Below are 24063 nucleotides of genomic sequence, written 5' to 3'. Positions count from 1 at the left end.
CCAGTCTGACCTATCACCCTCACCTTGACCTCTTTACACCTATCACATTTCCGACGCCCCTCCCCCAAGTCCCTCCTCCCTATCTTTTATCTTAGCCTGCTGGACAAACTTTCCTCATTCCTGAAGAAGGGCTTATGCCCGAAACGTCGATTCTCCTGTTCCCTGGATGCTGCCTGACCTGCTGCGCTTTTCCAGCAACACATTTCCATTCCAGAAGATTCCCCTGGCTTCGGAAACGCCATGAGCCATGCGGCTGATGCAGCTACCACCCCCACGCTGATTGATGATGTCACTTCTGCCCCCATCATGGCCACTCCCACAGCCACTTCCGGCCCTCACAACATCGCCGATGCCACACGCTCAGTGACTTCTGCCACCCCTACTGCTGTGTCTGCCACCACTTCCGACCCCACCAGCGCCACTCACCTGCATTCTGCTGACACGCCCCCCACAGACCCCACTGTCACTATCCCCACCCCCCAGAACCCCGAGGGGAACACTACCCCTGCTCATGCCTCCACCCCCATTCCCCCCACCATCACACCCACTCCAGGTACTGGCTCCGACCCCACTCCCAGCTCCACACCCACACCAGCTCCCAGCTCTGCCGAGTTTTCACCATCCCTCCAGACCTCCCCCTCACTGAGGACGAACGATCAATCCTCAGCAAAGGGCTCACCTTCATCCCCCTCCGTCCACGCATCAATGAATTTAATACACTCCGTGACATCGAACACTTCTTCCGTCGCCTCCGCCTGCGAGCTTACTTTCACAATCAGGACTCCAGCCCACCTTCCGAGGACCCCTTCGCCCACCTCCAACACACTGCATCCACCTGGACACCCCGCGCTGGCCTATTACCTGCCCTCGACCTCTTCATTTCCAACTGCCGCCGGGACATTAACCGCCTCAACCTGTCTACCTCCCTCCCCCACTCCAACTTCTCGCCCTCACAACGCGCAGCCCTCCAATCCCTCTGCTCCAATCCCGACCTCACCATCAAGCCAGCGGATAAAGGGGGCGCAGTGGTAGTCTGGCGCACTGACCTCTACACCGCTGAAGCCAAATGCCAACTTGAGGACACCTCTTCCTACTGCCCCCTCGACCATGACCCCACCCCCCCATCACCAAACCATCATCTCCCAGACCATACAGAACCTCATCACCTCAGGAGATCTCCCACCCACAGCTTCCAACCGCAGTCTGGGAACCCCGCACTGCCCAGTTCTACCTCCTTCCCAAGATCCACAAGCCTGACCACCCTGGCCGACCCATTGTCTCAGCATGCTCCTGCCCCTCTGAACTCATCTCTACCTACCTCGACACTGTCCTATCCCCCCAGTCCAGGAACTCCCCACATACGTTCGAGACACCACCCACGCCCTCCACCTCCTCCAAGACTTCCGTTTCCCCAGCCCCCAATGCCTCATCTTCACCATGGATATCCAATCCCTCTACACCTCCATCCGCCATGACCAGGGCCTCCAAGCCCTCCGTTTTTTCCTTTTCAGACGTCCCCAACAGTACCCTTCCACCGACACTCTCATTCGTTTGGCCAAACTGGGCCTCACCCTTAACAATTTCTCCTTTGAATCCTCCCACTTCGTCCAGACCAAAGGGGTAGCCGTGGGCACACGTATGGGCCCCAGCTATGCCTGTCTCTTTGTTGGCTACGTAGAGCAGTTGATCTTCCGTAATTACACCGGCACCACTCCCCACCTCTTCCTCCGCTACATTGATGACTGCATTGGCGCCACCTCGTGCTCCCGCGAGGAGGTTGAGCAATTCATCAACTTCACCAACACATTCCACCCTGACCTTAAATTTACCTGGATCATCTCTGACACCTCCCTCCCCTTCCTGGACCTCTCCATCTCCATTAATGACAACCGACTTGACACTGACATTTTTTACAAACCCACCGACTCCCACAGCTACCTGGATTACACCTCTTCCCACACTATCTCTTGCAAAAATGCCATCCCGTATTCCCAATTCCTCCGACTCCACCGTATCTGCTCCCAGGAGGACCAGTTCCACCACAGAACACACCAGATGGCCTCCTTCTTTAGAGACCGCAATTTCCCTTCCCACGTGGTTAAAGATGCCCTCCAACGCATCTCATCCACATCCCGCCCCTCCGCCCTCAGACCCCACCCCTCCAACCGTAACAAGGACAGAACGCCCCTGGTGCTCACCTTCCACCCTACCAACCTTCGCATAAACCAAATCATCCGCTGACATTCCCGCCACCTCCAAAAAGACCCCACCACCAGGGATATATTTCCCTCCCCACCCCTTTCTGCCTTCCGCAAAGACCGTTCCCTCCGTGACTACCTGGTCAGGTCCACGCCCACCAACAACCCACCCTCCCATCCTGGCACTTTCCCCTGCCACTGCAGGAAATGTAAAACTTGTGCCCACACCTCCTCCCTCACCTCTATCCAAGGCCCTAAACGAGCCTTCCACATCCAAAGTTTTACTTGCACATCCACTAATATCATTTATTGTATCCGTTGCTCCCGATGCGGTCTCCTCTACATTGGGGAGACTGGGCGCCTCCTAGCAGAGCGCTTTAGGGAACATCTCCAAGACACCCGCACCAATCAACCAAACCGCCCCGTGGCCCAACATTTCAACTCCCCCTCCCACTCTGCTGAGGACATGGAGGTCCTGGGCCTCCTTCACCGCCGCTCCCTCACCACTAGACGCCTGGAGGAAGAACGCCTCATCTTCCGCCTCGGAACACTTCAACCCCAGGGCATCAATGTGGACTTCAGCAGTTTCCTCATTTCCCCCTCCCCCACCTCACCCTAATTTCAAACTTCCAGCCCGCACTGTCCCCTTGACCTGTCCGGACTTGTCCGACCTGCCTAGCTCCTTTTCCACCTATCCACTCCACCCTCTCCTCCCTGACCTATCACCTTCATCTCCTCCCCCACTCACCTATTGTACTCTATGTTACTCTCTCCCCACCCCCACCCTTCTCTAGCTTATCTCTCCACGCTTTAGGCTCTCTGCCTTTATTCCTGATGAAGGGCTTTTGCCCGAAACGTCGATTTTGCTGCTCGTCGGATGCTGCCTGAATTGCTGTGCTCTTCCAGCACCACTAATCCAGAATCTGGTTTCCAGCATCTGCAGTCATTGTTTTTACCCCATTAAAAATCTGTCTAACTCAGCCTTGAATATATTCAATAACCCAGCATCCTCGCACATAGGGGAAAAAGAATTCCAAACACTTAACAAGCTTGAGTAGAAATTCCTCATCTCCATCTTACAAAGTTCCCTTGTTCTCCCTCATTCTAGATTCCTCAACTGGAAACATCCTCTTAGCATCAACCCTGTTAACCCCTCGTTCAGAACCTTTTGTCTTCCAATAAGATTACCTTTCATTCTTCCCAACTCTCCTTCAAACAAGCCCTTCATCCTGGGAATCAGCCTCATGAATATTCTCTGAACTATTTCCAATGCAAGCATTTGTACTGTTTCTGGAATGACACCGATACACAAAGTTTTGAAGCAAGCATTCTTATAGAGAGGATGCATGAAGAATGGCTTACGTTGAGAATTTCCTTATCAGCCAGTCTGGTTTTCAAATTCCTCTCTAACCTTGCACTTCCCAGCTCTGTAATCCCCACCCGTTCCACTGCCCTCATATCAGCATTCCTCCAGTCCTGGCCCCTTGACATTTTTGAACTTTGTGATTCCATCATTCACAGATATTCTTCTGCTGTCTGATCCCTAAACCTCTCTACCTCTCACCCTTTCTCAAAGCAATTTCCTTATAAGCTACCACAACCAAACTAGTTTATTCTCTCCTGACGTGACTTGGAATGAAGTATTGTTTTATGGCCCTCTGTGACATATCTCGGGATGTGCTACCACGGTAAGGGTTCTATATAAATCCAAATTGTTGCTATTGCAGATCTGATTAGTGCAGTAAGGATTCCAAGAGTTGAAGGGAGAATGAGCATCAGGAATCCCCATCCCGAATCGGAACTCTGCAGGTTCCACATTGCAAAGCCTCCTGGCTCAGCTCCCTGCTGAATCAGTGGTGCTGTCAATATCACTCTGCCAGCCTCAGTCTTGTGCCAGAATCTGCACACACCTACATGTTGTATTGGATTTCACTCAGAACAAGCAGAGCATAGAGATGCACTCCTTAGATGGTATTTCACTCCTTGCAGCATTTTAATTTCTTTATTTATTCACAGAATTTGGTCATCGCTGGCTAGGCCAGCCTTTATTGTCCATCCCAGATTGCCCACAGGGCATTTAAGGGTCAACCACATTGCTTTAGGTCTGGACTCACATATCAGCCAGCTAAGTTTCTTTCCCAAAAGCGCATTAGTGAGCCACATGGGTATCTCCAACAATCGACAATGAGTTCATGGTCAACATTAAACTCCTACTTCCAGACATTTAAAAAAGATTTAAATTCAAATTCCACCATCTGCTGTGGCAGGATTCAAACCCAGGTCCCCAGAACATTATCTGGGTCTGTGGATCAATAGTCCAGTGATAAAATTATTAGGCTAATCGCCTTCCTTCTGTGTCCTATTCCCCTTCCTCATCTGCCTGCACAGCATGCAAAACACCACTTTTCATTGTATCTGAGTATGTGACAATCAATCAATCATTGGTCATGGTTTGCAGGCCAATGTGATGGGGGATATCAGCTCACGTGGATTTTACCAATGCTTGCTCACCCTGTCACTGACATTCTTCAGTGAATTTTGGATCCTGGTCATGTTGTTCTCTCAATAAACAAAATTCTTTCTCATCAAGAGGAGTAAATGCAAAAATAAGTTGATCCCCATTTCACATCGGGTTATTTTGCCTATCAACGTTAATTGGCTCTGGTTCTCAGGTTCCCTTCTACCAATGGGAACAGTTTCCCTGTCTTACCCCTCACATCCGTGAGTAGGTTGCCCAAATCTTTCCTTCTGAAAAGTAGAATAATCCCACCGTCTCCTATCTAAACACCTCCCTAAAACCATGCTCATAAACCTTTTCTGCACCCTCTCTGTCTTCACTCTCTTCCCAAAATATGACATTCAGCACTGGACCCTCAAACACAAACATAAGAGCGAGAGGAGGTCATTCAGCCCCTCAGGCCTGCTCTGCCACTTGAGCAGATCACAGCCAATCTGATTATGGCAGCCACCTCACTTTCCCAACTGCTCCTAACCCCCAACTCCCTCATCAATAAAAAATCTAATAGCATTAAAAACCTTCAAGAATTCAACCACCACCACTCCCTCAGGAAGATGACTTTGAGGAAAACAATCCCCTGGCCCCTTTAATGGCAGACTCATTTTTTAACTGCACCCCATTATTTAAATCCCTCCCATAAAGGAAAACAACATCTCAGCATCCAACCTGTCAAGATCCTCTGGGATCTTAAATGAGATTGTAGACTCTGAGGTAGACAGCACAGAACCAGACCCTTTGGTCCAACTCGTGCATGCTGACCGGATTTTCTAAATTAATCCTTCCTGAAAAAGGGCTTATGCCCGAAACGTCGATTCTCCTGTTCCCTGGATGCTGCCTGACCTGCTGCGCTTTTCCAGCAACACATTTTCAGCTAAATTAATCTAGTCCCATTTGCCAGCACCCGGCCCATTTCCCTCCAAATCCTTCCTATTCATATACCCATCCAGATGCCTTTTAAATGTTGCAATTGTACCAGCCTCCACCACTTCCTCTGGCAGCTCATGCCATACAGGTACCACCCTGTGTGAAAAGGTTGCCCCTTAGGTCTCTTTTATATCTTTCCCCTCTCACCCTAAACCTATGCCCTCTAGTTTGGACTCCCCTATCCTAGGGAAAAGACTTTGGCTATTCACCCTATCCATACATGTCATAATTTTATAAGCCTCTATAAAGGTCACCCCCTCAGCCTCCGACACTCCAGGGAAAACAGACCCAGTCTATTCAGCTCCCATTTTTCTAAATTCCAATAGATACAGGCCCAGCCTGCCCACACATTCCTCATAAGATAACACCTTATCTCAGGATTCAGTCAACTGAACCTTCTCTGAACTCCTCCTAATATGATTACAATATTACAATCTTAACAATATTTAATTTGAGTCTGAACTCTTGTTTTTAATCAAGGTTCATCATTACTTCCTCGATTTTGTACCTGATACACTTATAAAGCCCAGATTCCATTGCCCTTTTTAATCCCTTTCTCAACCTTATAGCTTGAATGATTTGTGATCATACAAGCCCAGGTCATCTTTTTCTACTCCCTCTTTAGGATAACACTGAAAAGGTGAGACAACTCCAGGAAATAATAGGGGCTTGGGTGTGGATTTAGACTCCATAAGGTCTGTGTCAGTTCTTACATCAGAGTAGATCATGAAAGTTGCAACTTTTACTCCTTAGTTTTCTTTCACATTATTCTTGCTAAATAATTATCCAGTTGGTGGGTGGCACGGTGGCATGTGGGTGGCACGGTGGTTAGCACTGCTGCCTCACAGCGCCAGAGACCCGGGTTCAATTCCCGACTCAGGCGACTGACTGTGTGGAGTTTGCACATTCTCCCCGTGTCTGCGTGGGTTTCCTCCGGGTGCTCCGGTTTCCTCCCACAATCCAAAGATGTGCAGGTCAGGTGAATTGGCCATGCTAAATTGCCCGTGTTAGGTAAAGGGGTAAATGTACGGGAATGGGTGGGTTACGCTTCGGCAGGTCAGTGTGGGCTTGTTGGACCGAAGGGCCTGTTTCCACACTGTAAGTAATCTAATCTTGATTTGAAACAATAATCTAATATCTGTAGCATTCATTACTTTACTAATCATCTGCGTAAAATCTTATTCACTAGATGTCCCAAGCAGTTAACCAGTCCACTTGGCACCTATACCCATACCTTCCCTGTCCTGGGAGTATTTGATGGGACAGTGCAGAGGGAGCTTTACTGTGTATCTAATCCCTTGCTTTCCCTTCCTGGGAATGTTTGATGCGTATAATGTGGATGGATCTTCACTTCAGTTTAAAAGAGCAGAGGGAGCCTGACTCTGTAGCACACTCTCTGCTGTCGCTGTTCTGATGGCAAGTTAGTGGATGACACTTCCTAGCTTTCTGTTTGGAGTAGGGGAGTACACACTGTGATAATACTATGGCTTTAAGAGGTGTATTGCGTCTTGCTTTTTTTTTTAAAGAGGAGAGGTTGAGCCAGAGACGTCAAGCAATCTGCTCCAAAGTCACAGCTTCTGAAACTTTGGGTCCTTTTTTTTGAAGAGTTGGAACAACAGAAGCATCCTGAGTGGGTGGGGTCAAGTTCCCACAGAACCAGGATCGGTTGTTTAGGTTTAGCCTTCTGTAACAGCAGTGTGTTCCCTCTCGCTCATAGTTAAAACCTGGGGCTCTCTTCCTTGGCCTCCCATACAATTTTAGAAAATCTATTTTTCTGAATTTGCCTTTGCATAGGTGTTTTTTTTTTATTATTCATTCATGGGATGAGGGCATTGCTAGCTAGGCTAGCATTTATTGCCCATCCCTAATTCCCAGACTATCGCTGTGGATCTGGAGTCATTTGTAAGCCACTTCTCTTCCCGAAAAGAGGGTGGTTCCTGTCGAATGTGGTATTTAGGGAGAGTTACCATGTTACTGATGATTAACCTCCCCCCTTGCTTCCCTCCAAGGCCCCAAGGGATCCTTCCATATCCGTCATAAATTCACCTGCACCTCCACACACATCATTTACTGCATCTGCTGCACCCGATGTGGCCTCCTCTATATTGGGGAGACAGGCCGCCTACTTGCGGAACGTTTCAGAGAACACCTCTGGGACACCCGGACCAACTAACCCAACCACCCCGCGGCTCAACACTTCAACTCCCTCTCCCACTCCACCAAGGACATGCAGGTCCTTGGACTCCTCCATCGTCAGACCATAGCAACACGACGGCTGGATGAAGAGCGCCTCATCTTCCGCCTAGGAACCCTCCAACCACAAGGGATGAACTCAGATTTCTCCAGTTTCCTCATTTCCCCTCCCCCCACCTTGTCTCAGTCCCAACCCTCGAACTCAGCACCACCTTCGTAACCTGCAATCTTCTTCCTGACCTCTCTGCCCCCATCCCCATTCCGGCCTATCACCCTCACCTTAACCTACTTTTACCTATTGCATTTCCAACGCCCCGCCCCCAAGTCCCTCCTCCCTACCTTTTATCTTAGCCTGCTTGGCACACCCTCCTCATTCCTGAAGAAGGGCTTATGCCCGAAACGTCGATTCTCCTGCTCCTTGGATGCTCCTGACCTGCTGTGCTTTTCCAGCAACACATTTTCAGCTCATTCTTATCAGATCGCATGGATCAGTTGGAGCAGCAGTTAGAGGCAATGAGGAATTTACAGGAACTAGGGGGTGTGATGGATGGCAGTTGTAGGGAGGGAGAAAAGCCGCAGATACAGTCAGGTAGATGGGTTAACTCCAGGAAAGATACGAGGGGAGGCAGGTAATGCTGGAGTCTTCTGTAGCTATCCCCATTTCAAACATGTATGCTGTTGTGGAAAATGTAGGGGGTGATGTACTCTCGGGGGATGTAGCACAAACAGCCAAATTTCTGGTATTGAGTTGGCTCTAATGTAATGAGGGGTATGTTGGGTTCCAAGCGATTGATTGTGTTAGGGGACTCTCTAGTCAGAGGCACAGACAGATGTTTCAGAGGCCAACAGCAAAAAATCAGAATGGTGTGTTGCCTCCCTGGTGCCAGGATCAAGGATGGCTTGGAGAGGGTGCAGAACGTACTCAAAGGGGAGAGGAACCAGCAGCTGGTAATTGTACACACTGAAACTAACGATAGGGGAAGGGAAAAGGATGAGATTCTGAAGGGAGAAATTAGGAAGTTAGGCAGGAATTTTAAAAGGAAGTCCTCGAAAGTAGTAATATCTGGTTTACTACTGGTGTCACAAGCTAGTGAGGGTAGGAATAAGAAGATAGAGCAGATGAATGCGTGGTTGAGGAGCTGGTTTATGGGAGAATGATTCACATCTTTGGATGGTTGGAATCTCTTCTGGGATAGAAGTGATCTGTACAAGGAGGACGGATTGCACCTGAATTAGAAGGGGACTAATATACCGGCAGGGAGATTTGCCAGAGCTGCTCAGGAGAATTTAAACTAGTAAGGTGGGTTGTGGGACCTAGGGAGATAGTGAGGAAAGACATCAATCTGAGACTGGTACAGCTGAGAAAAGGAGTGAGTCAAATAGTCAGGGCAGACAAGAACAAAGCAGAGAACAAGGTAGGACTGATAAATTAAACTGCATTTACTTCAGCGCAAGAGTCCTAACAGGTAAGGGAGATGAACTCAGAGCATGGTTAGGAACGTGAGACTGGGATATCATAGCAATTAAAGAAACATGGTTCAGGGATGGACAGGACTGGCAGCTTAATGTTCCAGGATACAAATGCTACAGGAAGGATAGAAAGGAGGAGGAGGGGTTTTTTTGATAAGGGATAGCATTACAGCTGTGCTGAGGGAGAATGTTCCTGGAATACATCCAGGGAAGTTATTTGGGTGGAACTGAGATATAAGGAAAGGATGATCACCTTATTGGGATCGTATTATAGTCCCCCTAATAGTCCGTAGGAAATTGAGGAACAAATTTGTAAGGAGATTTCAGTTATCTGTAAGAATAATAGGGTAGTTACGGTAAGGGATTTTAACTTTCCAAACACAGACTAGGACTGCCATAGTGTTAAGGGTTTAGGTGGAGAAGAATTTGTTAAGTATGTACAAGAAAAATTTCTGATTCAGTACATAAATGTACCTACTCGAGAAAGTGCTAAACGTGGCCTACTCTTGGGAAATAAGGCAGAGCAGATGACTGAGATGTCAGTGGGGGAGCACTTTGGGGCCAGTGACCATAATTCTATTAGCTTTAAAATAGTGATGGAAAAGGATAGACCAGATCTAAAAGTTGAAGTTCTAAATTGCAGGAAGGCCAATTTTGACGGTATTCGGCAAGAACTTTCGAAAGCTGATTGGAGGCAGATGTTAGCAGGTAAAGGGACGGCTGGAAAATGGGAAGCCTTCAGAAATGAGATAATGAGAATCCAGAAAACGTATATTCCTGTCAGGGTGAAAGGCAAGGTTGGAAGGTGTAGGGAATGCTGGATGACTAGAGAAATTGAGAGTTTGGTTAAGAAAAAGAAGGAAGCATGTGTCAGGTAAAGCAGGAGAGATTGAGTGAATCCTTAGAAGAGTATAAAGGCAATAGGAGTCTCATGAAGAGGGAAACCAGGAGAGGAAAAAGGGGACATAAGATAGCTTTGGCAAACAGGGCTAAGGAAAATCCACAGGGATTTTATACATAAAGGATAAAAGGGTAACTAGGGAGAGAATAAGGCCACTCAAAGATCAGCTGCAGGAGATGGGAGAAGATACTAACAGAGTACTTTGTATCAGTGTTTACAGTGGAGAAGGTCATGGGAGATATAGAAAGTAGGGAAATAGATGGTGACTGGATCAGTGGTGCTCGAAGAACACTGCAATTCAGGCAGCGTCGATTTTGCTGCTCGTCGGATGCTGCCTGAACTGCTGTGCTCTTCCAGCACCACTGATCCAGAATCTGGTTTCCAGCATCTGCAGTCATTGTTTTTACCTCTACCAAATAGATGGTGACATCTTGAAAAAGTGTCCATATTACAGAGGTGGTGATGCTGGATATCTTGAAACGCATAAAAGTGGATAAATCCCCAGGCCCTGATCATGTGTACCCAAGAACTCTGTGGGAAGCTAGAGAAGTCATTGCTGGGCCCCTTGCTGAGATATATGTATCATTGATAGTCACAGGTGAAGTGCTGGAAGACTGGAGGTTGGCAAACATGGTGCCACCGTTTAAGAAGGGTGGTAAGGAACAGCCAGGGAACAATAGACCAGTGAGCCTGATGTCGGTGGTGGGCAAGTTGTTGGAGGGAATCCTGAGGGACAGGATTTACATGGAAAGGCAAGGACTGATTCGGGATACTCAACATGGCTTTGTGTGTGGGAAATCATGTCTCACAAACTTGATTGAGGTTTTTGAAGTAACAAAGAGGATTGATGAGGGCAGAGCAGTGGACGTGATGTATATGGACTTCAGTAAGGCGTACGACAAGGTTCCCCATGGAAGACTAGTTAGATCACATGGAATACAGGGAGAACTAGCCATCTGGATACAGAACTGGCTCGAAGGTAGAAAACAGAGGGTGGTGGTGGAGGGATGTTTTTCAGACTGGAGGCCTGTGACCAGTGGAGTGCCACAAGGATCAGTGCTGGGTCCGCTGCTTTTCATCATTTATATAAATGATTTGGATGTGAACATAGGAAGTAGTTAGTACGTTTGCAGACAACACCAACGTTGGAGTGGTGGACAGCGAAGGTTACCTTAGATTAAACCAGGATCTTGATTAGATAGGCTAATGGGCTGAGCAGTGGTAGATGGAGTTTAATTTAGATAAATGTGAGGTGCTGCATTTTGGGAAAGCAAATCTTATCAGGACTTACACACTTAACGGTAAGGTCCTGGGCAGTGTTGCTGAACAAAGAGACCTTGGAGTGCAGGTTCATAGTTCCTTGAAAGTGGAGTCGCAGGTAGATAGGATAGTGAAGAAGGTGTTTGGTATTTTTAAATTGCTTACAGTGTGGAAACAGGCCCTTCGGCCCAACCAGTCCACACCGACCCGCCGAAGCGCAACCCACCCATTCCCCTACATTTACCCCTTTACCTAACACAGGCAATTTAGCATGGCCAATTCACCTGACCTACAAATCTTTGTGACTGTGGAAGGAAACCAGAGCACCCGGAGGAAACCCACGCAGACACGGGGAGAATGTGCAAACTCCACACAGTCAGTTGCCCGAGTCGGAAATTGAACCCGGGTCTCTGGCGCTGTGAGGCAGCAGTGCTAACCACTGTGCCACCGTGCCACCCACAATGCTTTCTTTTATTGGTCAGAGTATTGAGTACAGGAGTTGGGAGGTCGTGTTGCAGCTGTACAGGACATTGGTTAGGCCACTGTTGGAATATTGCGTGCAATTCTGGTCTCCTTCCTATCGGAAAGATGTTGTGAAACTTGAAAGGGTTCAGAAAGGATTTACAAGGATATTGCCAGGATTAGAGGATGAGAGCTCTTGGGAGAGGCTGAATAGGCTGGGGCTATTTTCCCTGGAGTGTTGGAGGCTGAGGGGTGACCCCATAAAGGTTTATAAAATCATGAGGGGCATGGACAAGATAAGTAGACAAGGTATTTTTGCTGAGGTGGGGAAACCCAGAACTAGGGGGTATAGGTTTAGGGTGAGAGGGGTAAAATGTAAAACAGACCTAAGTGGCAACCTTTTCACACAGAGGGTGGTACGTGTATGGAATGAGTTGCCAGAGGAAGTGGTGGAGGCTGATACAATGACAGCATTTAAAAGGCATCTGGATGGGTATATGACTAGGAAGGGTATAGAGGGAGATGGGCCAAGTGCTGGCACATGGGACTAGATTAGGTTGGGATCTAGTCGTCATGGACAAGTTGGACCAAAGGGTCTGTTTCTGTGCTATACATCTCTATAACTCTGTGAGGTTATACCCAGTAATCGCCAATAAATTCATGGTCAACATTAGACTCTTCATATTAGATTTTTAACTGAATTCAAATTCCACCATCTGCTGTGGCAAGATTCAATCCTGGGTCCCCAGAACATGACCTGCATCTCTACATTAACAGCGCACTGATAATTCCACTAGCCCCTTGCCTCCCCCTAACACATTTATGGGATATAACTGTATTGGAACAGTTACTGTTTAGTAAGTAAATAATCTATTATTCAGTTGTTTTTTCCGATTTCTTCTGGTTTTGTTGTATTTTAACTATAGTGTATGAATAAAGTTTGTTTTGCTTCAAGCCTGGTAGTTTGACCAATCGAATTGCGTCCAGAACGCAACGCCTTAAAATGAAAACAAGATTCCAGGCTATCATAATATTTGGAGGGGGTTTGGTTCGGGCCATAACAGGATACACCGTTTTCACTCTCAGAGAGTTTTGTAACTGCACTCTGCCGCTAATCCGGTCCCTCTGTATTTAACGGCATCTTCACAATTTCTTTACAAACTGGAGGTCAGCCTGAACCTCAGTCCTGCTGCAGCCAAACAAACTTCACAGCAGTAACAAAGGCAGAGAGTTTTCAGTGCTAACACCTAATGGTACAAGGAACAGGAACTGCACAGAAACCGAGCCCGTCCGCACCTTCCCGACTAGAACTAACTGACAGCAAAATCTCAGACTCACCCACTGCAACACTTTGATAAATCCCAGCGGCTCTTTCAGAGGACTGATATCAAGTTTAAATGCAGGGAACTTCTGAAATTATAAAGAAAAAAACATTTTATTAAAATAAACAAAGTCATTCGCGTTAAAAATAAACTTAGGGAGGGAAAAAAAACTTTCTGCAGCATGTCTCAAACCTGAAACGAAGCCGCTTCCATTCCGTCTGGCTGTGTCAAAGTGGTTTCCTTTCTGCTGGGTACTGGGAAGGTCACAGTGGTTCAGGGAAACATGCAGGGGCTGGTTTGAAGCGGGGAAGCAGTTTCCTAACACTGACAAACAGCAGCATGTGACCAGGGGCTGGCCAAGCAGGATGTCAGTAACCTCCACTTACACTCACACTCCACACCTCAAAGTCAAGCCGGTTCGAAACTAGAAATATCAAACGCTCAAAGTGCAGAGCAAAAAAAAAATTCAAAAATATAGCTCCACCCAGAAACGCAAACTGCAAACGTCATGGACACACCTCCACTTCCTCAGAAAAACTACAATCATCTCATAGACCTCCTTAAACGGTAACATACAATCCCTACAGTGGGGGAACAGACCAAGCAACCCATCGAGTCTGCACTGGTGCTTCAAGGAGCATCCCAGTCTGACCCAGCCCCCTTTCCTACCCCCAAAACCCCACATTTCCTACAGCTAACCTGCATATGCAAATCTCTGGACAATTTCCCATGGCCAACCCACCCTAACCTGCACATCTTTGGACTGTGGGAGGAAACCGGAGCACTCAGAGGGAAGACATGTAGACACAGGGGGAACGTGCAAACTCCACACAGTTGCCCAAATGTGGGATTCAACCCAGGACCCTAGCGCTGAGGTAGCAGTGCTAACCACTGAGCCACCCATTATTTCCAGGGACCCCCATAAACACTAACATTATCTGTCAGAGACACCCTGTACAAACTGACATTGTCCATGCTCTGGACACTTTGACCAATTTCTGTAATTAAAACACTTTACCACAGTGCTCTCATCAGTGAAGGGGGTTTTGGTTAGCAGTTCAACATGATTGTATTAACAAAATATTCCTTATTAAAAACACCATGTGGGCATTTCCCAAATTCCCATGATATTTACTCTGTACCTAGTACTATCACTCTGAGAAAGGATATTATCTGCAATGATCCACGTGTTTGAGTTGAGTTGTTGTTGTCTCCTCTCTGATGTAGGCCAAGCTCTCTTCCATGAACGTGGATCTCACAGGTCAGAGCAGAGCTTCTCCTGGGTTTTCTTACCTTGCCGCATGGTCTTCCACCATGAGGCTTCATTGAAGGCGTGCGTGTTTTTATCCCGTCTTCTTTCTTACCTTCCAGAAGTTCTGTAACTTCTGGCCAATGGGGTCATGAGCTGGGTTCAAATCAATCAATGATTGTGCCAACACTTTTCACCATTGCTATACTGGGAGTGTAAAGTGCACATACTCAGGCAGTCAAGGTGCCCAAACATCTGATCAATGCTTCTCCAATACAGAACCATCAGACTGGTTATATTGGTTCCTCTTGAACCTTCGTAACCTCTTTCATCTTCTCTGTAGCCAATTGGTACTGGCTCCTGTTTAATTTAATTTGGCCAATTTTCTGACAGGCCCAATTTCTCCTGCTATGGGTCATTTTAGAATATCCAATATTGGGCCTGTGCTCCCTTGACCACATTAGCATTATTTGCCAGAGACCCCTATAAACACAAACATCATGCCCCAGGAACCTCCTGTAAATGCTAACTCTATCTGACAGGGACCCCTGTAAACACTAACATTATCCCATGACTCCTCCTGCACCTGCAGAATATTTGTAGCTATCTCTTACAGATATTGTTGCAATTCGTGAAACCATTTTAACGATTTGTTTTTCATAGACATTGGCAGATTCATAATGATCGAGGAGAAAGTGAGGGCTGCAGATGCTGGAGATCAGAGCTGAAAATGTGTTGCTGGAAAAGCGCAGCAGGTCAGGCAGCATCCAAGGAGCAGGAGAATCGACGTTCCGGGCATGAGCCCTTCTTCAGGAATGAATTCATAATGATCCACGAGTATTATGATCCACACCTGTAGAACATGTCCCCTGTAAATGTGTGCAACATTGTGGAGGTCTTTCAAAAGATTATAATCTACTAGAGCCTATTACCCATCACTTTGCAAAGGGTCAGACTCATCACGTTAGCTTTAGAAGAATGTATCACACAGTCTGAGTGCATAAAACGTTTCTCCTTGTAGAAAGTGTTTGTTATAAATTGCAGTCACTGTAAAGTGACGTTTGCAGCCATCACAATCTGCTCCCTGGCTGTTTCAGCCCAGGTCTTTGTGTGTTTATATTTCCCTCACTGGTTCATCCTGTTCGACTTCTGCAAGGTCTGGAGGTTTGGTTGAAATGCTGTAACCTCATTGGTGAATGACACAAAACATTGAGGTCTGCATATATCAGTTACCTGGAGTAAAACAGAGAGAAAGTGAGGTCTGCAGATGCTGGAGATCAGAGCTGAAAATGTGTAGCTGGAAAAGCGCAGCAGGTCAGGCAGCATCCAGGGAACAGGAGAATCGACGTTTCGGGCATAAGCCCTTCTTCAGGAATCCTGCGCTTTTCCAGCAACACATTTTCAGCTAAAAACAGAGAGAGACTGTTTCCAGACATGAGCACACTCAGTGAATGACAAGGTCAGGACACCGGTGACCCCCGGACACATTCAGACCCTCACACTAGACAACAATATCTCGCAATTATAAGGTACATTGAATGTAATAAGACATTTCAAAAAACCTCAGAGGAATCCCTACGAGGGGCATGGGCTGGGGCCTCATCTTCTTACTCTTCACATCCATGCCATAAGGAGAGTGCAGTAGCCACATCGATGTCTTAGGGAGGGTGTGGTAGTTACATCGATGCCTTAAGGAGAGTGTGGTAGTTACATCGATGTCTTAGGGAGAGTGCGGAAGTTACATCCATGACTTAAGGAGAGTGTGGTAGTTACATCGATGTCTTAGGGAGGTTGTGGCAGTTACATCCATGCCTTAGGGAGAGTATGGTAGTTACATCGATGTCTTAGGGAGATTGCGGAAGTTACATCCCTGCCTTAGGGAGGGTGTGGAAGTTACATTAATGTCTTAGGGAGAGTGCGGAAGTTACATCCATGCCTTAGGGAGGGTGTGGAAGTTACATCGATGTCTTAGGGAGGTTGTGGCAGTTACATCCATGCCTTAGGGAGAGTGTGGTAGTTACACCGATGCCTTAGCGAGGTGTGGTAGTTACATTGATGACTTAGCAAAGTGTGTTGTAGTTACATCCATGCCTTAGGGAGGATGTGGTAGTTACATCCATGCCTTAAGGAGAGTATGGTAGTTACATCGATGTCTTAGGGAGATTGCGGAAGTTTCAACCCTGCCTTAGGGAGGGTGTGGAAGTTACATTGATGTCTGAGGGAGAGTGCGGAAGTTACATCGATGTCTTAGGGAGGTTGTGGTAGTTACATCGATGTCTTACGGAGGGTGTGGTAGTTACATCCACGCCTTAGGGAGAGTGTGGTAGTTACATCGATGTCTTAGGGAGGGCGTGGTAGTTACATCCAAGTCTTAGGGAGATTGTGGTAGTTACATCGATGCCTTAGCGAGGGTGTGGTAGTTATATCGATGTGTTAGGGAGGGTGTGGTAGTTACATCGATGTCTTTGTTTTGTTACTACCACACCCACCCTAAGGCATCGATGTAACTACCACACACCCCCTAAGACTTGGATGTAATTACCACGCCCTCCCTAAGACATCGATGTAACTACCACACCCACCTTAAGGCATCGATGTAACTAACACACTCTCCCTAAGGCATCGATTTAACTAAGGGAGGGTGTGGTAGTTATATCCATGCCTTAGGGAGAGTATGGTAGTTAAATCTATGCCTTAGGGAGGGCGTGGTAGTTACATCCAAGTCTTAGGGGGGGTGTGGTAGTTACATCGATGCCTTAGGGAGATTGTGGTAGTTACATCGATGCCTTAGCGAGGGTGTGGTAGTTATATCGATGTCTTAGGGAGAGTATGGTAGTTACCTCCATGCCTTAGGGAGAGTGTGGTAGTTACATCAATGTCTTAGGGAGGGTGTGGTAGTTACATCCATGCCTTAGGGAGAGTGTGGTAGTTACATTGATGTCTTAGGGAGGGCATGGTGGTTACATCCAAGTCTTGGGGGGGTGTGGTAGTTATATCGATACCTTAGGGAGAGTGTGGGAGTTACATCCATGCCTTAGGGAGAGTGTGGTAGTTAAATCGAAGCCTTAGGGAGGGTGTGATAGTTACATCCATGCCTTAGGGAGAGTGTGGTCGTCAAATCGATGCCTTAGGGGCGGTGTGGTAGTTACATCGATGTCTTAGGGAGGGTGTGGTAGTTACATCCACGCCTTAGGGAGAGTGTGGTAGTTACATCGATGTCTTAGGGAGGGCATGTTAGTTACATCCATGCCTTAGGGATATTGTGGTAGTTACATCGATGTCTTAGGGAGAGTGCGGTAGTTACATCCATGCCTTAGGGAGAGTGTGATAGTTACATCAAGGCCTTAGGGAGGGCGTGGTAGTTACATCCATGTCTTGGGGGGGTGTGGTAGTTATATCGAAACCTTAGGCAGAGTGTGGTAGTTACATCGAAGCCTTAGGGAGGGTGTGATATTTACATCCATGCCTTAGGGAGAGTGTGTTAGTTACATCCATGCCTTAGGGAGAGTGCGGTAGTTATATCGATGTCTTAGGGAGGGTGTGGTAGTTACATCGATGTCTTAGGGAGGGCGTGGTAGTTACATCCAAGTCTTAGGGGGGGTGTGGTAGTTACATCGATGCCTTAGGGAGAGTGTGGTGGTTACATCGATGCCATAGGGAGGGTGTGGTAGTTACATCCATGCCTTAGGGAGAGTGTGTTAGTTACATCCATGCCTTAGCGAGGGTGTGGGAGTTATATCGATGTCTTAAGGAGGGCGTGGTAGTTACATCGATGCCTTAAGGTGGGTGTGGTAGTTACATCAATGTCTTAGGGAGGGCGTGTTAGTTACATCGATGCATTTGCGAGGGTGTAGTAGTTATATCGATGTGTTAGGGAGGGTGTGGTAGTTACCTCCATGCCTTAGGGAGAGTGTGGTAGTTACATCGATGTCTTAGGGAGGGTGTGGTCGTTACATCCATGCCTTAGGGAGATTGTGGTAGTTACATCGATGCCTTAGGGAGAGTGTGGTAGTTACATACATGCCATAGGGAGAGTGTGGTAGTTACATGGATGTCTTAGGGAGAGTGTGGTAGTTAAATCGATGCCTTAGGGAGAGTGTGGTAGTTACATCCATGCCTTAGGGAGATTGTGGTAGTTACATCGATGCCTTAGGGAGACTGTGGTAGTTACATCGATGCCTTAAGGTGGGTGTGGTAGTTACATCGATGTCTTAGGGAGGGTGTGGTAGTTACATCGATATCTTAGGGAGGGTGTGGTAGTTACATCCATGCCTTAGGGAGAGTATGGGAGTTAAATCGATGCCTTAGAGAGGGTGTGGTAGTTACATCCATGCCTTAGGGAGTGTGTGGTAGTTACATCGATGCCTTAGGGTGGGTATGGTAGTTACATCGATGTCTTAGGGAGGGCGTGGTAGTTACATCCAAGTCTTAGGGGGGGTGTGGTAGTTACATCGATGCCTTAGGGAGATTGTGGTAGTTACATCGATGCCTTAGCGAGGGTGTGGTAGTTATATCGATGTCTTAGGGAGAGTATGGTAGTTACCTCCATGCCTTAGGGAGAGTGTGGTAGTTACATCAATGTCTTAGGGAGGGTGTGGTAGTTACATCCATGCCTTAGGGAGAGTGTGGTAGTTACATTGATGTCTTAGGGAGGGCGTGGTGGTTACATCCAAGTCTTGGGGGGGTGTGGTAGTTATATCGATACCTTAGGGAGAGTGTGGGAGTTACATCCATGCCTTAGGGAGAGTGTGGTAGTTAAATCGAAGCCTTAGGGAGGGTGTGATAGTTACATCCATGCCTTAGGGAGAGTGTGGTAGTTAAATCGATGCCTTAGGGGCGGTGTGGTAGTTACATCGATGTCTTAGGGAGGGTGTGGTAGTTACATCCACGCCTTAGGGAGAGTGTGGTAGTTACATCGATGTCTTAGGGAGGGCGTGTTAGTTACATCCATGCCTTAGGGATATTGTGGTAGTTACATCGATGCCTTAGGGAGAGTGTGGTAGTTACATCGATGCCTTAGGGAGAGTGTGGTAGTTACATCGATGTCTTAGGGAGAGTGCGGTAGTTACATCCATGCCTTAGGGAGAGTGTGGTAGTTACATCGAGGCCTTAGGGAGGGCGTGGTAGTTACATCCAAGTCTTGGGGGGGTGTGGTAGTTATATCGAAACCTTAGGCAGAGTGTGGTAGTTACATCCATGCCTTAGGGAGAGTGTGGTAGTTAAATCGAAGCCTTAGGGAGGGTGTGATATTTACATCCGTGCCTGAGGGAGAGTGCGGTAGTTATATCGATGTCTTAGGGAGGGTGTGGTAGTTACATCGATGTCTTAGGGAGGGCGTGGTAGTTACATCCAAGTCTTAGGGGGGGTGTGGTAGTTACATCGATACCATAGCGAGAGAGTGGTAGTTACATCCATGCATTAGGGAGATTGTGGTAGTTACATCGATGCCTTAGGGAGAGTGTGGTGGTTACATCGATGCCATAGGGAGGGTGTGGTAGATACATCCATGCCTTAGGGAGAGTGTGTTAGTTACATCCATGCCTTAGCGAGGGTGTGGGAGTTATATCGATGTCTTAAGGAGGGCGTGGTAGTTAAATCGATGCCTTAGGGAGGGTGTGGTAGTTACATCCGTGCCTTAGGGAGCGTGTGGTAGTTACATCGATGCCTTAGGGAGGGCGTGTTAGTTATATCCATGCCTTAGGGAGAGTGTGTTAGTTACATCCATGCCTTAGCGAGGATGTGGTAGTTATATCGATGTCTTAAGGAGGGCGTGGTAGTTAAATCGATGCCTTAGGGAGGCTGTGGTAGTTACATCCATGCCTTAGGGAGAGTGTGGTAGTTAAATTGATGCCTTAGGGAGAGTGTGGTAGTTACATCGATGCCTTAGGAAGGGTGTGGTAGTTACATCCATGCCTTAGGGAGAGTGTGGTAGTTACATCGATGCCTTAGGGTGGGTGTGGTAGTTACATCGATGTCTTAGGGAGATTGCGGAAGTTACATCAATGCCTTAGGGAGGGTGTGGTAGTTACATCCATGCCTTAGGGAGAGTGTGGTAGTTAAATTGATGCCTTAGGGAGGGTGTGGTAGTTACATCGATGTCTTAGGGAGAGGTTGGTAGTTACATCGATGCCTTAGGGTGGGTGTGGTAGTTACATCGATGTCTTAGGGAGGGTGTGGTTGTTACGTCCATGCCTTAGGGAGATTGTGGTAGTTACATCGATGCCTTAGGGAGAGTGTGGTAGTTACATCGATGTCTTAGGGAGGGTGTGGTAGTTACATCCATGCCTTAGGGAGAGTGTGGTAGTTACATCGATGTCTTAGGGAGGGTGTGGTAGTTACATCGATGCCTTAGGGAGAGTGTGGTAGTTACATCGATGTCTTAGGGAGGGTGTGGTAGTTACATCCATGCCTTAGGGAGAGTGTGGTAGTTACATCGATGCCTTAGGGAGAGTGTGGTAGTTACATCGATGCCGTAGGGTGGGTGTGGTAGTTACATCGATGTCTTAGGGAGAGTGCGGAAGTTATATCCATGCCATAGGGAGAGTGTGGAAGTTACATCGATGTCTTAAGGAGGGTGTGGTAGATACATCGATGCCTTAGGGAGGGTGTGTTAGTTACATCCATGCCTTAGCGTGGGTGTGATAGTTATATCGATGTCTTATGGAGAGTGTGGTAGTTACATCAATGTCTTAGGGTGAGTGTGGTAGTTACATCAATGTCTTAGGGAGGGTGTGGTAGTTACATCCATGCCTTCGGGAGAGTGTGTTAGTTACATCCATGCCTTAGCGAGGGTGTGATAGTTATATCGATGTCTTAAGGAGGGCGTGGTAGTTAAATCGATGCCTTAGGGAGGGTGTGGTAGTTACATCCATGCCTTAGGGAGAGTGTGGTAGTTACATCGATGACTGAGGGAGGGCGTGTTAGTTACATCCATGCCTTAGGGAGATTGTGGTAGTTACATCGATGCCTTAGGGTGGGCGTGGTAGTTACATCCAAGTCTTAGGGGGGGTGTGGTAGTTACATCCATACCTTAGGGAGAGTGTGGTAGTTATATCCATGTCTTAGGGAGGGTGTGGTAGTTACATCGATGCCTTAGGGAGGGTGTGGTAGTTAAATCGATGCCTTAGGGAGGGTGTGGTAGTTACATCCATGCCTTAGGGAGTGTGTGGTAGTTACATCGATGCCTTAGGGTGGGTGTGGTAGTTACATCCATGCCTTAGGGAGAGTGTGGTAGTTAAATTGATGCCTTAGGGAGGGTGTGGTAGTTACATCGATGTCTTAGGGAGATTGTGGTAGTTACATCGATGTCTTAGGGAGAGTGTGGTAGTTACATCGATGCCTTAGGAAGGGTGTGGTAGTTACATCGATGCCTTAGGAAGGGTGTGGTAGTTACATCCATGCCTTAAGGAGAGTATGGTAGTTACATCGATGTCTTAGGGAGATTGCGGAAGTTACATCCCTGCCATAGGGAGAGTGTGGAAGTTACATTGATGTCTTAGGGAGAGTGCGGAAGTTACATCCATGCCATAGGGAGAGTGTGGAAGTTACATCAATGTCTTAGGGAGGTTGTGGTCGTTACATCCATGCCTTAGGGAGAGTTTGGTAGTTACACCGATGCCTTAGCAAGGGTGTTGTAGTTACATCGATGTCTTAGAGAGGGTGTGGTAGTTACATCCATGCCTTAGGGAGGGTGAGTTAGTTACATCGATGCCTTAGGGAGAGTGTGGTAGTTACATCCATGCCATAGGGAGAGTGTGGTAGTTACATCGATGTCTTAGGGAGAGAGTGGTAGTTAAATCGATGCCTTAGGGAGGGCGAGTTAGTTACATCCATGCCTTAGGGAGAGTGCGGTAGTTAAATCGATGCCTCAGGGAGGGTGTGGTAGTTACATCCATGCCTTAGGGAGAGTGTGGCAGTTACATCGATGCCGTAGGGAGAGTGTGGTAGTTACATTCATGCCTTAGGGAGGGCGTGGTAGTTACATCCAAGTCTTAGGGAGAGTGTGGTAGTTACATCGATGCCTTAGCGAGGGTGTGGTAGTTATATCGATGTGTTAGGGAGGGTGTGGTAGTTACCTCCATGCCTTAGGTCGGGTGTGGGAGTAACATCGATGCCTTAGGAAGGGTGTGGTAGTTACAACCATGCCTTAGGGAGAGTGTGGGAGTAACATCGATGCCTTAGGGAGGGCGTGGTAGTTACATCCAAGATTTGGGGGGGTGTGGTAGTTACATCAATGTCTTAGGGAGATTGTGGTAGTTACATCGATGCCTTAGGAAGGGTGTGGATGTTACATCCATGCCTTAGGGAGAGTGTAGTAGTTACATCCATGCCTTAGGGAGAGTGTGGTAGTTACATCGATGCCTTAGGGTGGGTGTTGCAGTTACATCGATGTCTTAGGGAGGGCGTGGTAGTTACATTCAAGTCTTAGGGAGGGGGTGGTAGTTGTATCGATGTCTTAGGGAGAGTGTGGTAGTTACATCGATGCCTTAGGGAGGGTGTGGTAGTTACATCCATGCCTTAGGGAGTGTGTGGAAGTTACATCCATGCCTTAGGGAGAGTGTGGTAGTTACATCCATGCCTTAGGGAGGGTGTGGTAGTTACATCCATGCCTTAGGGAGGGTGTGGTAGTTACAACCATGCCTTAGGAGAGTGCGGTAGTTACATCCATGCCTTAGGAAGGGTGTGGTAGTTACATCCATTTCTTAGGGAGGGTGTGGTAGTTACATCCAAGTCTTAGGGGGGGTGTGGTAGTTACATCCATGCCTTAGGGAGGGTTTGGTAGTTACATCGATGTCTTAGGGAGAGTGTGGTAGTTACATCCATGCCTTAGGGAGGGTTTGGTAGTTACATCGATGTCTTAGGTAGGGTGTGGTAGTTACATCCAAGTCTTAGGGGATGTGTGGTAGTTACATTGATGCCTTAGGGAGGGTATGTTAGTTACATCCATGCCTTAGGGAGAGTGTGGTAGTTAAATCGATGCCTTAGGGAGGGTGTGGCAGTTACATCCATGCCTTAGGGAGAATGCGGTAATTACATCCATGCCTTCGGGAGGGTGTGGTAGTTACATCCATGCCTTAGGGAGTGTGTGGTAGTTACATCGATGTCTTAGGGAGGGTGTGGTAGTTACATCGATGTCTTAGGGAGAGTGTAGTAGTTACATCGATGTCTTAGGGAGGGTGTGGTTGTTACATCCATGCCTTAGGGAGTGTGTGGTAGTTACATCGATGTCTTAGGGAGGGTGTGGTAGTTACATCGATGTCTTAGGGAGGGTGTGGTAGTTACATCGATGTCTTAGGGAGAGTGTGGTAGTTACATCGATGTCTTAGGGAGGGTGTGGTAGTTACATCCAAGTCTTGGGGGGGTGTGGTAGTTACATCAATGTCTTAGGGAGATTGTGGTAGTTAAATCGATGCCTTAGGGAGGGTGTGGTAGTTACATCCATGCCTTAGGGAGGGCGAGTTAGTTACATCCATGCCTTAGGGAGATTGTGGTAGTTACATCGATGCCTTAGGGAGAGTGAGGTAGTTACATCCATGCCTTAGGGAGAGTGAGGTAGTTACATCGAT

General features: G+C 47.5%; 1 protein-coding gene across 1 annotated transcript in view; it reads right to left on the bottom strand.

The window, feature by feature from the left end:
* The window catches only part of LOC122563018 (synaptophysin-like protein 2), a 34013-nt gene extending 20376 nt beyond the window's left edge, over positions 1–13637 (bottom strand). Inside the window, exons 1-2 of the mRNA XM_043716325.2 lie at positions 13441–13637; positions 13265–13336 (exon numbers count right to left, since the gene is read on the bottom strand). Coding sequence (XP_043572260.1) covers positions 13265–13336; positions 13441–13461 — 93 coding nt within the window. The 5' untranslated portion in view covers positions 13462–13637. The remainder of the gene's footprint in view (positions 1–13264; positions 13337–13440) is intronic.
* Between the last annotated feature and the right edge of the window lie 10426 nt (positions 13638–24063).

This window comes from Chiloscyllium plagiosum, unplaced genomic scaffold, assembly GCF_037043375.1.
Source record: "Chiloscyllium plagiosum isolate Xiang-an unplaced genomic scaffold, Cpla_swu_hap1 HiC_scaffold_26, whole genome shotgun sequence".
NCBI classification, from domain to species: Eukaryota; Metazoa; Chordata; class Chondrichthyes; order Orectolobiformes; family Hemiscylliidae; genus Chiloscyllium; species Chiloscyllium plagiosum.
Note: the sequence above shows the minus strand (reverse complement) of the source record. Positions and strands in the feature narration are given on the sequence as shown.